The sequence below is a fragment of the Hyperolius riggenbachi genome, chromosome 2, assembly GCF_040937935.1.
Source record: "Hyperolius riggenbachi isolate aHypRig1 chromosome 2, aHypRig1.pri, whole genome shotgun sequence".
NCBI classification, from domain to species: Eukaryota; Metazoa; Chordata; class Amphibia; order Anura; family Hyperoliidae; genus Hyperolius; species Hyperolius riggenbachi.
In genome coordinates, this window is record NC_090647.1 from 284,349,935 (window position 1) to 284,371,359 (window position 21,425).

Sequence of the window (21,425 nt, forward strand, 5' to 3'; positions counted from 1 at the left end):
TGATTACTGCCACACCTGTTTCAATCAAGAAATCACTTAAATAGGAGCTATCTGACACAGAGAAGTAGACCAAAAGCACCTCAAAAGCTAGACATCATGCCAAGATCCAAAGAAATTCAGGAACAAATGAGAACAAAAGTACTGTAATTGAAATCTACCAGTCTCGTAAAGGTTATAAAGCCATTTCTAAAGCTTTGGGACTCCAGCGAACCACAGTGAGAGACATTATCCACAAATGGCAAAAACATGGAACAGTGATGAACCTTCCCAGGAGTGGCCGGCCGACCAAAATTACCCCAAGAGCGCAGAGAAAACTCATCCGAGAGGCCACAAAAGACCCCAGGACAACATCTAAAGAACTGCAGGCCTCACTTGCCTCAATTAAGGTCAGTGTTCACGACTCCACCATAAGAAAAAGACTGGGCAAAAACGGACTGCATGGCAGATATCCAAGGCGCAAACCACTTTTAAGCAAAAAGAACATTAAGGCTCGTTTCAATTTTGCTAAAAAAACATCTCAATGATTGCCAAGACTTTTGGGAAAATACCTTGTGGACCGACGAGACAAAAGTTGAACTTTTTGGAAGGTGCGTGTCCTGTTAAATCTGGCGTAGAAGTAACACAGCACAAGAACATCATACCAACAGTAAAATATGGTGTGGTAGTGTGATGGTCTGGGGTTGTTTTGCTGCTTCAGGACCTGGAAGGCTTGCTGTGATAGATGGAACCATTAATTCTACTGTTGACCAAAAAATCCTGAAGGAGAATGTCCGGCCATCTGTTCGTCAACTCAAGCTGAAGCGATCTTGGGTGCTGCAGCAGGACAATGACCCAAAACACACCAGCAAATCCACCTCTGAATGGCTGAAGAAAAACAAAATGAAGACTTTGGAGTGGCCTAGTCAAAGTCCTGACCTGAATCCTATTGAGATGTTGTGGCATGACCTTAAAAAGGCGGTTCATGCTAGAAAACCCTCAAATAAAGCTGAATTACAACAATTCTGCAAAGATGAGTGGGCCAAAATTCCTCCAGAGCGCTGTAAAAGACTCGTTGCAAGTTGTCGCAAACGCTTGATTGCAGTTATTGCTGCTAGGGGTGGCCCAACCAGTTATTAGGTTCAGGGGGCAATTTCTTTTTCACACAGGGCCATGTCATGTAGGTTTTGAGTTTTTTTTCTCACTAAATAATAAAAACCATCATTTAAAACTGCATTTTGTGTTCAATTATGTTATCTTTGACTAATAGTTAACGGTTTTTGATGAGCAGAAACATTTAAGTGTGACAAACATGCAAAAGAATAAGAAATCAGGAAGGGGGCAAATAGTTTTTCACACCACTGTACACACGTCAGATTTTTCCAAACGACCGGTCGTCTGGACGTTGAGCTGATAACGCTGGTTTTGACGGATCCGCTTGGCGGATGTCAAAACCAGCGTTATCAGCTGTACGACCGACTGTATACACGCCCGATTTGACGACGGGTCGTTTGGAAAAATCCGACGTGTGTATGAGCCTTAAGCTTCCAAAAAGGAAATGAGGTCATTGTTAAAATGTCTATATATATGTGAAATTATTCAACTTTGTTTTCTACAGATTATACTACAAAGTGCGAGAGCAGACAAATTCTCTCTGGAATTTTATGAATAGCTTCAAGGTGAGGCAACACCTTCTAAACCCCATATATGAGGAAAACCCATTGGTCATCTGGCCTTCAGTGGCTCCGCAAAGTATACAGCTATGGGAAGGTGAGGACCAAACCACCTTACAGATGACATGCTTAGAGAAGGTTACTAAAGTGCCCCACATTAATAACTGTATTTTTACAGGTTTCTTCCTCCGGCACTTAGTCTCCATTGAAGATAAAGAAATGGCCTGGAAAAGAATTCAAAACCTTGTAGATGAAAGCTACTAAGGAACATTTTGTTAGACCCAACAATCAAATTTCCTTAATTGATGCTGCTCCTTCCTTGACACAAATGGACAATACATTTGCAATAGACTGTATTTACTTGTAAGATATTGATAAAATCATGCGATAAGAAATTATTTATCCTCAAATAAAGATCAATGTGTTTATACTCAGCATTCCAAGAACTGTGTCAAGAAGAAATGTTGCTGCTTGTGGCAGTGTGTATACTACCTAGGCCCATATGTTCATGTTCTTTCAAGTCACAGGGCTGAACACTTAGGTGCTGATGTGGTGGTTAAGTGTTGGGCATAGGTAGAGGTGGGTCTTAGGGTTAGGAATTGGGAGACGGAGGGTTTGGTGTGAAGGTAGGGTTAAGTTAAGACAGTAAAATATCAGTAAAGATTACCAATATGTTACTATTGGAATTTAGTAGTAGAATATTGCTCTTTTTCCCAGGTGCCTTTTTCAAATGTACAGTGAGTTGCAAAAGTATTCGGCCCCCTTGAAGTTTTCCACATTTTGTCACATTACTGCCACAAACTTGAATCAATTTTATTGGAATTTCACGTGAAAGACCAATACAAAGTGGTGTACATGTGAGAAGTGGATCGAAAATCATACATCATTCCAAACATTTTTTACAAATCAATAACTGCTAAGTGGTGTGTGCATAATTATTCGGCCCCCTTTGATCTGAGTGCAGTCAGTTTCCTATAGACATTTGCCTGATGAGTGCTAATGACTAAATAGAGTGCACCTGTGTATAATCTAATGTCAGTACAAATACAGCTGCTCTGAGGGCCTCAGAGGTTGTCTAAGAGAATATTGGGAGCAACAACACCGTGAAGTCCAAAGAACACACAAGACAGGTCCAAGACAGGTCAGGGATCAAGTTATTGAGAAATTTAAAGCAGGCTTAGGCTACAAAAAGATTTCCAAAGCTTTGAACACCCCAAGGAGCACTGTTCAAGCGATCATTCAGAAATGGTAGGTTTACAGTTGTGCCATACTCCTTCCAAGACAAGGCCATCCACCTAAACTCACAGGCCGAACAAGGATAGCGCTGATCAGAAATGCAGTCAAGAGGTCCATGGTGACTCTGGACGAGCTGCAGAGATCTACAGCTCAGGTGGGGGAATCTGTCGATAGGACAACTATTAGTCATGCACTGTACAAAGTTGGCCTTTATGGAAGAGTGGCAAGAAGAAAGGCATTGTTAACAGAAAGCATAAGAAGTCCCGTTTGCAGTTTGCCACAAGCCATGTGGGGGACACAGCAACCATGTGGAAGAAGGTGCTCTGGTTGGATGAGACCAAAATGGAACTTTTTGGCCAAATTGCAAAACGCTATGTGTGGCAGAAAACTAACACTGCACATCACTCTGAACACACCATCCCCACTGTCAAAAATGGTGGTGGCAGCATCATGCTCGGGGGGTGCATCCCTTCAGCAGGGACAGGGAAGCTGGTCAGAGTTGATGGGAAGATGGATGGAGCCAAATACAGGGCAAACTTGGAAGAAAACCTCTTGGAGACTGCAAAAGACTTGAGACTAGGGCAGAGGTCCACCTTTCAGCAGGACAATGACCCTAAACTTAAAGCCAGGGCAACAATGGAATGGTTTAACACAAGACATATCTATGTGTTAGAATGGCCCAGTCAAAGTCCAGATCTAAATCCAATCGAGAATCTGTGGCAAGATCTGAAAACTGCGGTTCACAAACGCTGTCCATCTAATCTGACTGAGCTGGAGCTGTTTTGCAAAGAAGAATGGGCAAGGATTTTAGTCTCTAGATGTGCAAAGCTGGTAGAGACATACCCTAAAAGACTGGCAGCTGTAATTGCAGCAAAAGGTGGTTCTACAAAGTATTGACTCAGGGGGCCGAATAATTACGCACACCCCACGTTGCAGTTATTTGTAAAAAATGTTTGGAATGATGTATGATTTTCGATCCACTTCTCACATGTACACCACTTTGTATTGGTCTTTCATGTGGAATTCCAATAAAATTGATGCATGTTTGTGGCAGTAATGTGACAAAATGTGGAAAACTTCAAGGGGGCAGAATACTTTTGCAACCCACTGTATGCCTCAATAACTCCCACTGAACAGGCACATTGTGCAGAGAAAAGGCCCGCACACTTTTTTTTCTCTAGCATTAGTGTACTCATCCTTACATAAGCTGATATTGGTTCTGTGAACAGTAACGCAATACATATGAATTATTTCAGCCTCATTTTGTTATACCTGCACATCACCGCCCAGCATATATATATTAAAGGCAGTTTCTTTAGTAATATTAAACCAGCTGGAGTGTATGCTGATCCATCTGATTAATTTAGAACTTATACATGCTATCAGGGGTGTCAAACTCAATCACGTAAAGGGCCAAAATCTACAAACCTAATCTAAGTCATGGACCAAATTGTTTATTATGATTCAACATTTACTAGTCTTAGGCTGGTTTCACAGTGGGACGTTAAAGTCCCACGTTACAGCAGGCAGTAGCGCAGCCTAACTCACAGCACTGTAAAATCAATGTGCTGTTCACAGTGTACACGTTGCGTTACATTGTAACACAGCACGTTTAAACAAAGTGCTGCATGTTGTACGTTATACTGGGCTAAGTCACGTTAGACTGTTTGCACATGCTCGGTAATGTTGGAGGAGGAGATCTCCCCTCCTCCTCTGCAGCCAGCCACATGGCTAATTAATATTCACTGCACTGTGGTGACTCATGGTGGGACTCATAGTGTTGTCCAGATCATGAACGAATGGTTAATTTGATCCGGATCTATTTTGTGAGTCGAATCATCCGGATCATCACAATGAAAGATTCAGTTCACAGTGGATGTCTGTCTGGAAGAAACAGGAACATACAGAATGTACAGTGCAGGGAAAGTCCTGTCCTGCTAATCATTTCACTCAGTCTGCTTCCCTAGTAAAATGATTCAAATGATTTGGTTCAAAGATCCGGATCTTTTCAATGATCTGAATCCTTAAAAAGATCCGGACTTCCTAACACTAACTTGGAGCGGCTGCTTTGAGAGCTGCATAACGCAGCTTAATCTGACATTCAACTTCAACACCACCATGCGTTGCGTTAGGGGCACGTTATGCGACCATAACGCCCACTAAAACGCAACGTCTTGGTGTGAAAGTAGCCTTAAAGTGAACCTCCGGACTAAAAATTGACTCAGCAGCACTGAAAAGGCTTGGTGTTTCTTTAACAGTTTCACAGCATCAGAACTTTGTTTCTCTTATGCAAACCTCATTTTTAGCTGCACAGAAGAAAACTGCCCGGGCTTTTTTCCCCTGATGCTGTGCAAAGCATGATGGGATTTCTGATGTTGTTCTCATTCTGCTGTTTTGGTGCAATTTTATTTATTTTTTTTAACATTTTGAATTTGACATTTGAAGCCTAGCGTGTGCAGCTGGGAGGGGTTATCAGGACACAGGACAGTTGGAACTGTCTCCTGCTTCTTGTCACCTCTTTTCAACCAAAAAGATGGCTGCCCCCATGACAAAGATGGCAGCCCCCATGAATCACAAACATTTGCCTGTTCTTTTAAAACAGGGTGGGTAAAACATTATATTACCTATCTATTCTAATTAACATAACTAATGTAACTTGATGACAGTACGTTTGTTTAGGCTGAAGTTCCCCTTTAAACTAAGTGGCGTAACATTAGCAACCGCGGGGAGCCTGCATCTTCCCCTTCTGCAGAGTAGCACAGTGGAGTAGTTTCATATTTACCTGCTCCAATACGGTGTTGGGTCTCCGCTGATCTTCCTGACAGCCACATGCTCTATGCTCTGCATACTTCTGGCTCCTGAGGCATGTCATGTGATCAGAAGCTGGAGGTATGGAACCACAGGGCATGTGACTTCCAGGAAGCCCAGAAGATACATGCTTCACTGGAGCAGGCAAATATTACATTGCTCTACTTTTCTGCTATGTGGGGGTATGCTGTGTACGTGTGTTACCTACTTACCAGGAAAGATTGAATCCAAGGAGGGCAGGGCCGGCCCTAGACTTTTTGCCGCCTGAGGCAAATTTTAAAAAAAATTATTGCTGCTGCCACCACCCCCCCCCGAGCTGGAGGGGTAGTGGGCAGGACGGGGGTATTGGGCCTAGCGACGGGGAGGGGGGTCGGACCCCCCTCCCTCGCCTGGGTCCCCGTCCTCCACTCCCCTCCAGCCTTAAATACATCAGAATTAGCGCAACTCGTAAGAGGCAGTGGGCGGGGAGGACTCACCTCTTCCTCGCTCGATCCAGCGTGCGCTCCACTGACGTCCCTTCCTGCAGCGCCGTCCATTTACAATACAGTGGGCGGTGTGCAGTAGGTGACGTCAGTGGAGCGCACGCTGGATCGAGCGAGGAAGAGGTGAGTCCTCCCCGCCCACTGTCTCTTACGAGTTGCGCTAGTTCTGATGTATTTAAGGCTGGAGGGGAGCGGAGGACGGGGACACAGGCGAGGGAGGGGTCCAACCCCCCTCCCCGCCGCTAGGCCCAATACCCCCGTCCTGCCCGCTACCCCTCCAGCTGGGCGGCCACAATCTTTTAATCTGAAACACTGTCCCTGGTGTGCTCTGGATGGGAAGGCAGTGTGTGGTCTTTCTTTTGCTGCTTACAGTGATGTACTTTGGAAGCTCAAGGGCCACATAAAATGGTAAGGTGGGCTGCATTCAGCCTACGAGCATTAAGTTTGTCACCTGTGCTATATACTATGCAAGCTATTCATCGGATTAGATGTTCTCTTTAGAAAACACGTTGAATCAAATAAAAAATGTGGGCATTAATTAGTCAATCAATTTTGATTATCCGTTGAAAGGAAAAGGCAGTCATATTTATTGTAAGTGTAACCAAAAATGGTACACATGCAAAAACAGCACCGGAAAATGTGGGCACAGAGTGAAGCCAAAAAACAGCTCACCATGCTCCTGAAAAACTCCCAGCTGCGTTTATTACTATCCCCCCCTTCAGACCGCCATGGACTCGGGAAAGACGTAATTTAGCTGCCACCTATTGCTGGCTGCCAAATTACACTGTTTTTATAGTAATTTGGGCTCCATGTTTTGACAGCGGACAAATTACTGTCTGAACTCCGCTACAGCCGTAATTCACATTCACAGCCTATTTTTGGTTTTGCACGCTCAACAAAAATGTACCATCATTAGTCCATGAGAGAACCACCACAAGAATGACAGGCAGAATAGATCTATTACAGAGAAGAACAAGTTAAAAGATTATAGTTTAGATATGGATCAGCACACTCTATTGCTAGTTTACTGTCAGTATAAACCATTGATGGCTAACCTTGGCACTCCAGCTGTGGTGGAACTACAAGTCCCATGAGGCATTGCAATACTCTGACAGGTCTAAGCATAACTCGGGGAGGCAGAGGCATGATGGGATTTGTAGTTTTGTCACAGCTGGAGTGCCAAGGTTAGCCATCACTGGTATAAACAGAGCAACAGGTTATGCTGTACATAGAGGTGATGACATGCTTGTATTATAAAATAAGGCCAAAATTAGTAATGCATGTATATGACTGCTCAGGGGTTTATGTTACGCACTTGTATTTAAGCAAGTAAACAAATGCTTTGAAAAAGCTAGTCTTTGTCCCAGGTGTTTCCTTTTACCCCTTGAAAAAAATCACCAACAGCCCTGAGAGTCTGGAACCTGCTGAGACATCAGCTATGGGAGTAATAACTCAGGGAGCCTGCCTTATATGCTAGATCAGTGCTGTCCAACTGGCAGCCTACAGGCCGCACCTGGACAGCCAGGCCTCCTGCTGCCAGCTCTGTGTCTGCGGTGTGCGTCTTTCCCCTTTTTATGTCCCAGAGGGCAGTGTGGCAGCAGAGCGATCTAAGCAAGCGCTAGACTGTGTGCAGAGTGCCAAGTTGATGCAGAGTAATACACACTCCAACCGCATCATTACTGGCCGGCTCAGTGTGGGGCGGGAGAGTTGCAGCCGGAGCTGCACCACTGAAGCCAAAAGATCAGATCTTGCAGGTGAGTGATTCTTTTTGTTTTCAGGTGCCACTGTGTCAAGACAGACAACAGGCATATTGGGAGTACAACAATGCTCATTTTATTAAAAGGGAACTCTGCCTGATGTATGTTTGAGGGGAAAACTCTGCCTGGTGTTCTTGTGGTGGGAGGTTAATGCTGCCAGAGTGAGAGAGAGTGTGTGTGTGTGTGTGAGTGAGAGAGAGTGTGTGTGTGAGTGAGAGAGAGTGTGTGTGTGTGAGTGAGAGAGAGTGTGTGAGTGAGAGAGAGTGTGTGAGTGAGAGAGAGTGTGTGAGTGAGAGAGAGTGTGTGAGTGAGAGAGAGTGTGTGAGTGAGAGAGAGTGTGTGAGTGAGAGTGTGTGAGTGAGAGTGAGTGTGTGAGAGAGTGTGAGTGTGTGAGAGAGAGTGTGAGTGTGTGAGTGAGTGTGAGTGAGTGAGTGAGTGAGTGAGTGAGTGAGTGAGTGAGAGAGTGTCAAATGGTTCCAGATGTAATTTGAGGGAAACAACCAGATCATGTGTATTTTGTGGGCAAAACCGCTGCCAGATTTGTATTTTGTGGGCAAAACTTCTGCCAGATTATGTGTGTTTTGTGCAGGGCTGTGGAGTCGGTACAAAAATCTTCCGACTCCTCAGTTTATGAAACCTCCGACTCCTTAGTCTAATACTTACCAGGGCTGTGGATTTTGTACAAAAATTAATCGACTCCGACTCCCGAGTTTATGAAATCACAGACTCCAACTCCGGGTACCCAAAATTGCTCTGAGTCCACAGCCCTGGTTTTGTGGGGAAAATGCTGCAGGATTATGTATATTTCTCAAGGGGAGAGGAGGTTGGAATACTAGCAAGAACCCCTTTTATTGAAGTCAGCCCTCCACCAAAGAGCCTGAAAATGTAGCCCTCCACAACCTTGACATTGGACAGCACTGTACTAGATAATAAATGGTATATTTCTATTTGTTAAAGTGGATCCGAGATTAAAAACTAACTATATAACAAGTAACTTGTCTATATATCTTATCTAAAGTTTAGATAGTTTACAAAGCAAATCTAGCTGCAAACAGCTTTAATAGAATAAGAATATTTCTTCCTGTGATACAATGACAGCAGCCATGTTGTTTGTAAACATTACACAGAGGCAGGCTTATCTGCATATTGAGCAAAAAAAAAAAAAACGAATCCCCCCCTCTGCCTCTGAAATCTCTTGCTAGTAATACCTCCCCCTCTTCCTGCCCCTCTTCCTGCCCAGACTGAGCTCCCATGAGCCCTTGCTACTGTCTGAAAGTGCCTTGGCTCTCTGACAACCTGTGGGCATGGCTTATTTAGTTTGTAGGGAATTAGAGGATTAAAACAAAAAAGTATTTGGCTTGAAGAATGCCCTATAAACAATAGGAAAGGAACACAATTATGCAATGAGTAAAAGTTAATCTCGGATCCACTTTAAGACAATTTTGTAAATTTACTTAAAGGCCTGTGAGCCTAATACTACATTATTGCTGCTGCGCTCGATGTGCAGCAACATATTCTTGTAAACATTTCAATAAAGTGTTTGTAGGTTGTACAACTAAAATACTAGTTCATTCTATTTCAAACGCAAGTTCTTAATTTGCATTGCCTAGAGGAGTCAGACAAACAATACACTTACTCCTATGTAGAGTTACAGATCTGTTTAATTCATCCTTTATTTTTATCATATGTATTTTCCATGTGTGTTACCAGAGATGGTGTCAGTTGACTGGTATATTCAGTACAGTTGGAATCCTTACAGATTTAGATGTTGCTTTCAATAAATAATCATGGTGAGAAAGAGGTCATGCATACAGCTGTATCTCTGCTCGATATGCTGATTATCTTCAGTTAAAAGTGATATTTTTTTATAAATATTATTCACTGTACAAGAAACACAGATGTGAATCAACAGCTCAGCTGCAGAAAGGGGAATTCATCTAAACTTTTTCAGTTAGCTGTGCAGTCAATAAGAATAACATTTCTGATCAGAGTGGAATGGTACATATATAAAAGTTAAATTACTCAAAACACTTTAAAGTGGATCTCCAGGAGTAAAAGTCTTCTTTGCAGCCCTGACATCAGGCTACTAATGCTTTAATAGCTGCTTTTTTCTGTTTCTCTTCACATGGGTTATCCGTCAAATGACAGCAGCTGCTCTCCTCCTTGTAAGAGTGTGTGAGAGGGTGTGTGTGTGACAGTGTGTGAGGGTGTAATCCTCATCCAATAGAGCACTGCAGGAGACTTATGCAGCTGGCATGTTGCACTTCTCTCACACTACAGGTAGAGAGGAGGAAGAGCAACAGCCACACAACACTTATTTTATTAGAAGTAAATAGGTATTCAAGATTTTTGTTTTAAAACACAACTATTATAACATACCATGTACCCGAGGGGACATGTGGCATGACAAGATAAACGTGTATGTACAGTGCAAAACATCTACAAGGCTGTTTATCTCATTTTATTTTGCTGCCAGAAAGTTCATTTTTAGGCATGTAAATGACACCTTCTGTTTTGTCGGTACCTAGGCACGAATATAGTAAACCTCACTAATAGGCAAATTAAAGCCATTAATGTTTTCCTGGCAGAATACAACTTCTGAGGGCAGGGGAGAGATGGGAAAAGGTCAATAAACTGCCACTGAGCAGAGACATTAAACCATTCAATCTCCTTTGTAAAGTTTAAATATAAAATAAAACCATAGGCTATCTAAACAAGGTAATTTTTAGGAGTAGAAGGACAAATACATTTCTCTCATCAATTTTCTTTCACCTTGGGTTCACTTTAAGTGGTTTGAGGTCATGGGCAGCAAATTTTAACTTTATTAAATTCCTAGCGATCTGCTTTAAAGTGTACCTGTAATCCAAAGACTGGGGGCCGGTTTATAAATGACTGATCTAATAAATCACCACTAATTTGTTCACCTATTTGGAAAATAGAGACTGCTCTTTTAAGAGTGCCATGTTTGTAATGGGCACACAAGCAAGGGAAGCTATGCTCATCCTTTCAAGGGCCCATAATTTGTATTTATAAAGGGGTGACTTTCAATGCAGCCCTTACTACTACTTCTTAAAGTTGCAAGTCGCAGCAAAGTTGGTGAACCACACCACTTTCCTCTACTCTGCTGCAGGGTATGGCAATCACCACAATGTCTGGTGATCACACCAACCATCGCTTTTTAAATATGGCAATCAGCACTTGTTGATAATTACCAGCAATATTGGCAGTCTCAGGAAAATGGTGAACACTTATGAAAAGTAGTGATCATTCAAGCTGGTCGCCACTTTTATAAACATGGCAATCTGCTATAGGGCCAGAAAAGTGCCATTATTTCTGCAGATTACCACCTTTATAAAAAGGCTCCTAGGTATGCTGTTTTAAAGTGCTTAAGTCAGAGAAGTGAATTATCAGGGTGTGTATGAGACGTTTGACGTTAAAATTTACCCAAGAGCTAAGTTCTGGGATTCATCAGAGCAGATGGATGTTTCTATCAGCATATCTTACAAGATTTTACGAGCAGTCTTCTAAGGCAGAGTTCCCCAACCCTGTGCTCAAGGCCCACCAACAGTACATGTTTTGCAGAAAACCACATTCACAGGTGAATTAATTAGTGTCTCAGCAGAGCTGATCAATTACCTCTGTGGATTTTCACAAAACATACAGTTGGTGGGCCTTGAGAACAGGTTTGGGGAACACTGTTCTAAGGGATATGTGCAATAAAACTGCTATGATTTCCCAGGGTTTGTCAGGTAAACTTCTAACATCAAACATTTTCTCCACATAAGTCTGGCTCAGGCACATTGAAAACAACATATCCCAGCTTTAGAGGTTAGGTCTTAAGGCCACTTGGAGAAGAGCAGGTCTATGCAACTGCCCTAAATAACCTTGATTTTGCTAGTTTTTCATGAAATTGTAACCAAGCTGACATCTTCTCAAGATTCAAACTCGAAGTCGAAATACTGTTGATCAAAGTAATGTATTCTGACATATCCGTCTTCTCCACCACTGCTGTAACTGTAAAGACAGAATGGGAGAAATGCTGTCAATTTAGTACAGTATTTAAAGAGCAACAAGCTTTAAAAATAAAAACATTTAATGTACAGCTCTGTGCCAGTGATGCAAGCATCAGTGGGGTGGTAAGGTTAATAACTCGCACACTTGCCTGTAAATCAGTATATCTGTGTATAACCCCGTGCCCCCACCTCCCCCCTTTGGCACTAGGGCCTAAAGTATGTGATAACTACAAACCATAAAGTTTTGCAAGTTTTGAATGCAGGATTAGCATCTTTATTACTTAATACACTCAGACCAGTTGCTGTTGAAATTTGATTTTTATGGTGACAATACCGCTTTAAGATAGTTAAATTGGCCGGTCACATTTAATCTGTACACTGATCAGACTAAATTCAAGGGTGGGAATCTCAGCACCAGCTCAGTTACTGACGTGGTGCCATCCATTCCCTGCAGAGTTCAACTGTAGTAGCTGATTTCTAGCCAACGTCACTCCCTCCCTGTGAGGCTGTACATTGTAATGCTGATCTCCCAGCCCCCATGCAGTTTTGAAGGCAAAGCCCTCCACACCACAGTGCTCTCTAGCTATAAGCTGTCTCTGCTCGGACCTTGGAGATCTCACAGAGCTACAGCCAGAAGGTTTTTGTTATTCAGATTGGAGTGAGCATATGATGTCTCCCCAGACACATCACTGCTGAATATGCAAATCATCCTTTGATGTCCCTATAAGCTAAATACACCTCCAGAACTTCTGGAATGCAAGAAGGTATTTGCGATTATACAGATTGGAATAAGCATATGATGTCTCCCACGATGCATCACTGCTGAATAGGATGATTTGCATATTCAGCAGTGATGCACTGTGGGAGACATCATATGCTTACTCCAATCTGAACAATCACAAATACCTTCTGTTTTAGGGCGGCACACATTTGTTTTGCATAGTATTTTCATAAGAGGGCTTTTAGGTCCTTTATAGCCCCTTACACACTCCCCAGAAGTTCACCATGAGCTTGCTGGGTAGTCTAACTACATAGATTATGTATCAGCATACACATTCAACATGTAGTAACAGCATTAGCGGTGTTATGTTACAGAGGAACATACATGACAGAATACATTTCGTAGAATAAGAAACCTACTTACAGTTTTGATTAGTTTCAATTATGCTGTTAACATTTGCTATTAAATTTCATTTAGTGTGAATTTAGAAAATTATGCTCTATTGAAGTACATGGACATGAAGGGTAAAATTAGGATTTATTGACAACAGCAGATATAAGTGTAAATAGTTTTCGGAAACATCTCGGAAAGGGAGCATTAGGTAATAACATAGGCACTAGCAAAAACGTTTCAAAAAGAAAAAAAAAATACCATAGGACAATAGTAACATATACATAACCAATCCATGCATGATGCGAAACAGACTAATTCTATTGTGGGCATATATGAGGGAAACCATAAGTTATCTTTAGAGGGAAGGTTCAGGGACTATGAAAAAAAAAAATCCTTATCCACTTACCTGGGGCTTCCTCTAGCCCGTGGCAGGCAGGAGGTGTCCTGCGCGCCGCTCCGCAGGCTCCCGGTTGTCTCCAGTGGCTGACCCGACCTGGCCGGCGGCCAGGTTGGGCCTCTTCTGCGCTCCACGCCGGCGCGCTGACGTCATCGGACGTCCTCCGGGCTGTACTGCGCAGGCTCAGAACTACTGAGCCTGCGCAGTACAGCCCGGAGGACGTCAGCGCGCCGGCGTGGAACGCACAGTGGAGCGCAGAAGAGGCCCGACCTGGCTGCCGGCCTGGCCAGGTCGGGTCGGCCACCGGGAGCCTGCGGAGCGGCGCCGAGGGCACCTCCTGCCTGCCATGGGCTGGAGGAAGCCCCAGGTAAGTGGATAAGGATTTTTTTTTTCATAGTCCCTGAGCCTTCCCTTTAAAGGACTTACGAGGCCGGTTTGCTCAAAAAAATAAATAAAAAAAAAGTTAGATACCTGTGTCAGTTTGTGAGGCACGGAGGACGCCGTCCGCGCCGCTCAGTATCCCCCCGAACGTCCCCTGACCGCACGCCCCGGGTCGGGCTCTCCAGCCTTCACAAAGATGGCCGCCGGAGCTCGCCGCGCAGTTCGCATAGCCGCGAGTGCGGCTGCGCAGCTCGAAGGCCAACCCCACGATCCACGCTACACGCAACAGCCTGTTACATAGATCGGGGAGTTGGCCTTAGAGCTGCGCAGCCGCACTCGCGGCTATGCGGACTGCGCAGCCGCGGCCAGCTCCGCCGGCCATCTTTGTGAAGGCTGGAGAGCCCGACCTGGGCCGTGCGGTCGGGGGACGTTCGGGGGGATACTGAGCGGCGGGGACCCGGCGGAACGGCGCAGACAGCGTCGTCCGTGCCTCACAAACTGACACAGGTATCTAACTTTTTTTTTTTTTTGAGCAAACAGGCCTTAAAAAGTCCTTTAAGCATATACAATATTACTGTGCTTACTATGTTTTATGTTGCGCTTACCTTTTGCCATCTGGGTGGAATGCTAAACTGTTAATTGGACCAAAATGGCCCTTCACTCTTCCAAATTCCTCCTCAACTCCCACATGGAAAAACCTGCGAGAGATTATTATTAGAAACGAGTACTTTCTGCAATCAGCATGCATATTCTTGTATGAAATGCGCTCACCTAGCCTCAAATTTACCAATCCTGGTTGAGGTCGTGGTCACATCCATGGCTTCCTGTCCTCCTCCGAGAACAACCTACAAAAAAAATTAATGATCTAATAAATGGCTAACCAGAGCTTTGGAAATGGGACTTTATCACAGATTGCTAATATTCCTGCCAGTTTTTTTAAATTCCAGCATCTGACTCATCCAAACTACACTCGATATTAATTCAAAAGTACTTGCAAACAACTATCAGAAGTTAATCTTTAAAGGACCACTATCATGAAAATGTTTTAAATTTTAAATACATTTAGGCACATTTATAGAAAGTACATGTAGCCTAGAGTAAAATGCAGGGCTGTGGAGTCGGTCCAAAAATCCACCGACTCCGACTCCTCAGTTTAGGATTCCACCGACTCCGACTCCACGACTCCGACTCCTCTAATTTGCATATTACAATTTTGTTGATTAAAAGTATGTAACATGAAATTCGTCTCTTAACTGCCAACGCTTAGGAATTTTACAAAACAACTGAAGTGAGAAGGATATGTAGACTACTATATTTATTCCCTTTAGACTAAAACTAGTCCTTGGTAAGAGTACTTGTAAAAGGTACAAACCGGAACAAAGAACATCTATCAGGCCCTAGGCAATGTAAGTGTGGGTACATGTAAGCATGATGTGCAGGTACTCTGCAGGGGAATTAGGAGATTGTAAACAGACAACACCTCTGTGTTCAATGTGCACAGCATTCTCAGTGGATTCCCTGCAGCTCTGTGGGGAGTGCATATGTAGAGTATAGTACTACTGTGTAACAAAGTAAACCTGAGACAGATGAAATTAAAGTTTTATACATACCTGGGGCTTCCTCCAGCCGCCTTCAGGATAATCAGTCCCTCGTTGTCCTCCTCCACCACCTGGATCTTCTGCTATGAGTCCAGGTACTTGAGCCAGTCAGGCGTAGTGCGCATGCACACACTCCGCCGCCAGGAGCATACTACACCTGTGCAGCAGTATTGCGCAGGTGCAGAATGTTCCTGGCCGTGGGAGCGGCATGCGGCCGGACAGCGCTGACTGGCTGAATTACCAGGACTCATAGCAGAAGATCCGGGTGGTGGAGGACAGTGAGGGACTGATTAGCCTGAAGGGGGCTGGAGGAAGCCCCAGGTATGTATAAAGCTTTACTTTTCATCCGTCTCAGTTACCCTTTAATTTGTAGTCACCAAACCAAAATGTTAATAACATATCAAATTATTTGATTTCATCAGCAAAGGGAGTGCATACATTTGCATAAATCAGCATCAATGCAGAATTATTTCCATCTCGTTGACCATCTCTATTAGTGACACAGCTACACATCAGGCTTTATTCTTACAGCATAGATGTTATTTAGTATATATAAGAGGTTCCTGTGTACACATCATATATACAGTCACAATCAGATATGTATATCTGACCTTAAAAATACGGGGACTGCTTTTTTTTGAAGCAGCACAAGTAACTAATTTTGATTGGTTTATTTCATTTTTGTGGACTAAGCACAGCTATTACTGTATATATACTGTGTATATATACATTATTTTTAATAACTATTATCTGAGAAATAGAACATTTTATCATATTTTCTATTTTAATTACAGTTACAAATTCATTAGGAGTCGGAGTCGGTGCATTTTTTCCCGACTCCGACTCCAGGCACCCAAAATTGCCCGACTCCACGACTCCGACTCCACAGCCCTGGTAAAATGCACTACAAGTTTATTTTTTCCTATATCACTGTCACTTTCAATAGGTCATAAAAGTCTGACAGATTTTGGACTAGTCCATCTCCTCATGGCGCAATTATCAGGGTTTTCTTTATTTTCAAAAGCATTTCCTGAACGGCAGTTGCTCAGTCCAACTGCCAGAATAGTGTGCGAGCGATTAAGAAGATTCGCTTATATCTACATATATAGATCCTTTCCAGGAAATGCTTTTGAAAAGAATAAAAAAATGCTGAGACCCCCTATGAGGAGATGGACTAGTCCAAAACCTTTTACATCCTTCAGATATTTAATGCCTACTCTAAGTGATACCGTGTTTCCCCTAAAGTAAGACATCCCCTGAGAATAAAACCTAGCAGGAATTTCAAGAATGCTTGAAATGTAAGACATCCTCCAAATTTAAGCCCTAGCTAGGCAGCAGCCCACATGACACCAGCAAGACTCGCTCAATGCAAAGCCTGGATACAAGAGAGCAGCAGTATAATGTGAGTTCTACACAGTCCTATATATGTCAGGCAATTTGTGTTTTTGTTGGAGCCGGCTCTCCTGATCTGTGGTGATAAGAATCAGCAGCACTTCACCTCTTCCCAGGACACACAGCTTATCCTATTATTGCTCTCGGGTGCCTGACAGAGTTCTGTGTCTGCAAAAAATAGACTCTTAATTACATGATCAGCAGAATTAATTTCTTGTAATTGAGAGCCAATATCTGCAAACCACAAGCTCTGTGTATGTTGCACATGGCATACAGTATGTACATTTTGTATAGGAAAACTACCAGTGTTTGCCCAAAAATAAGACATCCTCTAAAAATAAGCCCTAGCACATCTTTTAGAGCAAAAATTAATATAAGACAGTGTCTTATTTTCTCGAAAACACGGTAGCGACATAGGAGAAAAGTAATTTATTGCCGGATCAGTTAATTTCGCCGAAGCTGGGCGCTGTCATAGCAGCAATTGTATGATGTGCGCCCGCATAGTGGTAATTTGATTGCCAGACCCCAAATTACATCTACCTTCGAGTTGCAACAACTCAGAGGGGGAATAGTGTGTAACGCCGCCTCAGAGTTTAGCAGCAGTGGGGAAAGCAGTCATTCGTCTCTCCCTGCGCCGAACTGAGCGGCGCCGTCATATGTACCCATTTATCGTGCCATTTTACTATGGGGGAAATGTACTTGTTACAAATGTGAAATTTTAAATGTTACAGTATTTAGCGACAGTGGTCCTTTAATGGAAAAAAGAAAAAAAAAAAGTTTCCTTGTTGTAAAGAGCTTCTCATGTAAGACCAACTGGTGCCTTCTGCACTGGGTGATCAAAAAAGTGTTCTACTACTTAGCCTTCTCTATTAATTTAAACTTGTTGTTCCATGCCACTGATCCAAGCACAAGCACCCATAACCATGGGTTATATTCCCCTCCTTGTAGGCTTTAAACTGTGTAGGGGCGATTTCTGTGAAATCATGTGCAGCACACGAGTGTGCAGAGAAAGCTAGGTTACAGGTAATTACCAGTACTCATCAGCCTACAGAGCAGGCACTCATCATTCAACACGAACCTACACTCCATTAGAACAAGGAAGCAAGCTTTTCACCACAGATGGTAGACTTTTCGATTGCTATGATCCAGGTCTAATGAGACATTATGTGACTGACTTGTTATGCTGCCAAAGAACCTGCATCAGGTCTGTTTACAGAGTGTACTACACATGCAAAACACAAACTTTGGTAACAGTTTATTCTTGATAAATGCCAAACCTCTACAAGCACTAGTAATAAAGATACTAAAGCATAAACATACAAATATAGAATGGAAAAAAAAAACAAATTTAGTGTATTTTTTGGACTATAAGACTCAAAGTGGGGGAAAAAAGTCACTGCGTTTTACAGTCCAAATGCAGGGAGTTCCTGACTTATGAACACCTGCCAATACGAACCTTCAACTCACCGCAATATCGGGGACTCCCTGGGCATAGAGGACACAAGGAGGATGGAGGTGGACACAGGAGGACACAAGGGCAATAGAGAAGGACACAGGGAGAAACAAGAGGTACAAGGGTGCATGATATACAAAGGGGGCATAATCCACAAGATGCCCCGTCACCATGGATACACTAGGTTTAGTATATATTTTTTCCCCTGGTATCTGTCTTCTAAACTTAGGTGCGTCTTATAGTCCGCAAAATATGGAAATTAAAGTCAATGGTACCAGATTAAAATTAAAAAAAAAGCCAGATACTTACTAAGGAGAGGGAAGGCTCGGGTCCTAATGAGACTTACTGCTTCTCTCCCGATGCCCTCATCGCAGCGGCGGCTCTTCCGTTCAAATCCACCGCCGCGGTGGACTTTTGAAGTCTTTGGGAGCAGAGGCCTTCGAAGACAGACAGGTCTTGTAGTATGGAGCAGCCCATTCGGTCAAATGGCCCAAGTGCCCCGAAAGACTTCCAAAGCCTCCCTTCGGCAGTGGAGATAGCAGCATTTGACCGAACTGGTCGAATGCTGCTACGGGGGATCCTGCTCTGGAATGGGCATCGGGAGAGGAGAGGCAAGGGAAGGCTCACTAGGACCCAGAGCCTTCCTTTTCCTTAACCTCCTTGGCGGTTATCCCGAGCTAAGGTGGGGGCGGAAAACCGCAGCTAAGAGCGGTAATCCCGACCTCTGCTCGGGGTAGCCGCCGGAGACTGTATGCAGAGCAATGCGCGCAGCGGGAGCGTTACTACATACCTCCCGGGGATCCCGACGTCGGCCAGCATTCTTTTTCCTCTTCTCGGGGGCTCTGCTTCCTGCTGGTTAGATCGCCGGCTGTCGTCATGACGACAGCCAGCAATTTCACTTTAGAGTTGCAGCGCCACCCAGAGGCTGGATGCTTAACTGCAGCGCTGGAGCCAGGGAGGCGAGTGATTGCTGGGCTGCTGCAGAAATCCCTGGCAGCATGATTTTTTTCCAGGTTTTAGGGTCTGAAAGGTTGCAAAAAAATTGCACTGCTTTTAGACCCTAAAATCCAGAAAGAATCAGAACGCCAAGGGGGTTAAGTATCTGGCTTTTTTTTTCTTTTTCTTAATCGGATCCCATTGACTTTAAGTGCCTATTAGAAAGCCTTCCATGATAAAACGCATGTGTAGATCAACAATAGGAATGGAGGCAGAAAACAATTCTGCACTGCATAAAACTGACGATAAGAAAAATGAAATACAGCAAATTCTGTGTATAAGAGAACTTCTTACAATCACATAAAAAAAAACTTACATGGTCATAGATTGGAGAAACTGCAGCAGAGTTCACAGGTCTCTCAGTACGAAAGGATTTCAGGTGTTCCAATGTTGTGCAGTCAAACAACTACAGAGGGAATCAATTTCAGTTTATTAACATTTAGTGAAATATGCCAGAGCTAAAATCTATGAACTAGTGACCCTTTTTAATTGCTTTATTGCTTTCAGAAGCCATTTTCTGCCAGGAAAGTTTTTATGACTATTTTCTTATCAGTGAGTGTTATGCTATAGTCCAACCAGGTCCTGATTGGACAGAAACGCTCACTTGCACACCCGATCTAACACTTTCAGCCAGAGAAAAGAAGAAGAAAAAAAAAAAGCACCACAGCATTTGTGTCAAAGTATGCATCAATCCAAATTCAAAAGACAAACAATCCAGCACTTTCCCAAATCAGAGGCTAGCTGCAAAGCCTCTGAAGACATGGGACACGCAAAACAGGTTAGGCGGGCCCACGCTGCCCCACAGCGAACATCACTATGCCTGGTATGTCCATTTATCTATCATGAGCTTTGAATATTAAGCAACCAATGGAATAAAGTGGTTTTAGAAGATTTGGGATAGTGCCGGATTGTTTGTCATTTGGATTGATGCATACTTTATCTTAAAGTCCAGAGCACACCCAGTGACTTGTTTGGGCAAACAGTGCATGAACTCCCCCCCCACCCAGTTCAATCCATTACTGGTGATAGGTTCATGTATACTGCAGTGTCAGCTCTGTACTTTCTCTGCAACAGTTATTTGTGTGCTTGGCACAGTACCATACCTACATGTCTATCTCATCATGTCACCTCGGTATTTCTTTAACCACTTACCGACCGCCCACTGCACAGGCGCGGCCGGAAAGTGGATCCCGCAAGGACCGCCGCATGTACAATTGGTGGCGGTCCTTGTACGGGCATGGGCGACTGGCTCCGCCCCCCTAGAACCCGGATCGCCGCATACAAAGTGTATAATACACTTTGTAATGTATACAAAGAGTATATTATACAGGCTGCCTCCTGCCCTGGTGGTCCCAGTGTCCGAGGGACCACTAGGGCAGGCTGCAGCCACCCTAGTCTGCACCCAAGCACACTGGATTCCCCCCCCCCTGCCCCTGATCGCCCACAGCTCACAGCACCCCTCAGACCCCCCCCCGCCCACCCCCCAGAACACTGTTTGCACCCAATCACCCCCCCCCCCCCAATCACCCATCAATCACTCCCAGTCACAATCTGTAAACGCAATTTTTTTTTTATGTCCTAAACTGCCCCCTCCTGATCACCCCCCACCCCTCAGATTCTCCCCAGACCCCCCCCCCCCCCCGTGTTCTGTATGCATCTATCCCCCCTGATCACCTGTCAATCACCCATCAATCAGCCCCTAACCTGCCCCTTGCGGGCAATCTGATCACCCACACCAATAGATCGCCCGCAGATCCGACGTCAGATCACCTCCCAAGTGCATTGTTTACATCTGTTCTCTACCCTAAACACTCACTAATTACCCATCAATCACCCCCTGTCACTGCTACCTATCAGATTAGACCCCTATCTGCCCCTAGGGCACTCAATCACCCGCCCACAACCTCAGAACGCCCTCAGACCCCAGCCCTGATCACCTCACCAGTGCATTGCTTCCATCTATTCCCCCCTCTAATCACACCTTGAGACACCCATCAATAACCTCCTGTCACCCCCTAGCACACATACCCATCAGATCAGGCCCCAATTTGCCCCGTGTGGGCTCCTGATCACTCGGCCAAACCCTCAGATCCTCCTCAGACCCCCTTCCGATCACCTCCCCAGTGCATCTAAAAGGCCACCCTGCTTA

General features: G+C 44.0%; 2 protein-coding genes across 4 annotated transcripts in view; one reads left to right on the forward strand and one right to left on the reverse strand.

Moving 5' to 3' along the window:
* LOC137546420 (myotubularin-related protein 9-like) overlaps window positions 1-2,046 on the forward strand; it is a 79,020-nt gene extending 76,974 nt beyond the window's left edge. For all 3 annotated transcript variants that reach the window (XM_068268873.1, XM_068268872.1, XM_068268871.1), the window contains 2 exons: window positions 1,595-1,746; window positions 1,828-2,046. In XM_068268873.1, the coding sequence (XP_068124974.1) occupies window positions 1,595-1,746; window positions 1,828-1,913 (238 nt within the window). In that variant the 3' untranslated portion in view covers window positions 1,914-2,046. The remainder of the gene's footprint in view (window positions 1-1,594; window positions 1,747-1,827) is intronic.
* A 7,529-nt stretch (window positions 2,047-9,575) lies between these two features.
* Window positions 9,576-21,425, reverse strand: part of EIF3I (eukaryotic translation initiation factor 3 subunit I) — a 35,582-nt gene continuing 23,732 nt past the window's right edge. The window contains exons 8-11 of the mRNA XM_068268876.1: window positions 19,593-19,682; window positions 14,609-14,682; window positions 14,443-14,535; window positions 9,576-11,946 (exon numbers count right to left, since the gene is read on the reverse strand). Of these exons, the coding sequence (XP_068124977.1) occupies window positions 11,865-11,946; window positions 14,443-14,535; window positions 14,609-14,682; window positions 19,593-19,682 (339 nt within the window). The 3' untranslated portion in view covers window positions 9,576-11,864. The remainder of the gene's footprint in view (window positions 11,947-14,442; window positions 14,536-14,608; window positions 14,683-19,592; window positions 19,683-21,425) is intronic.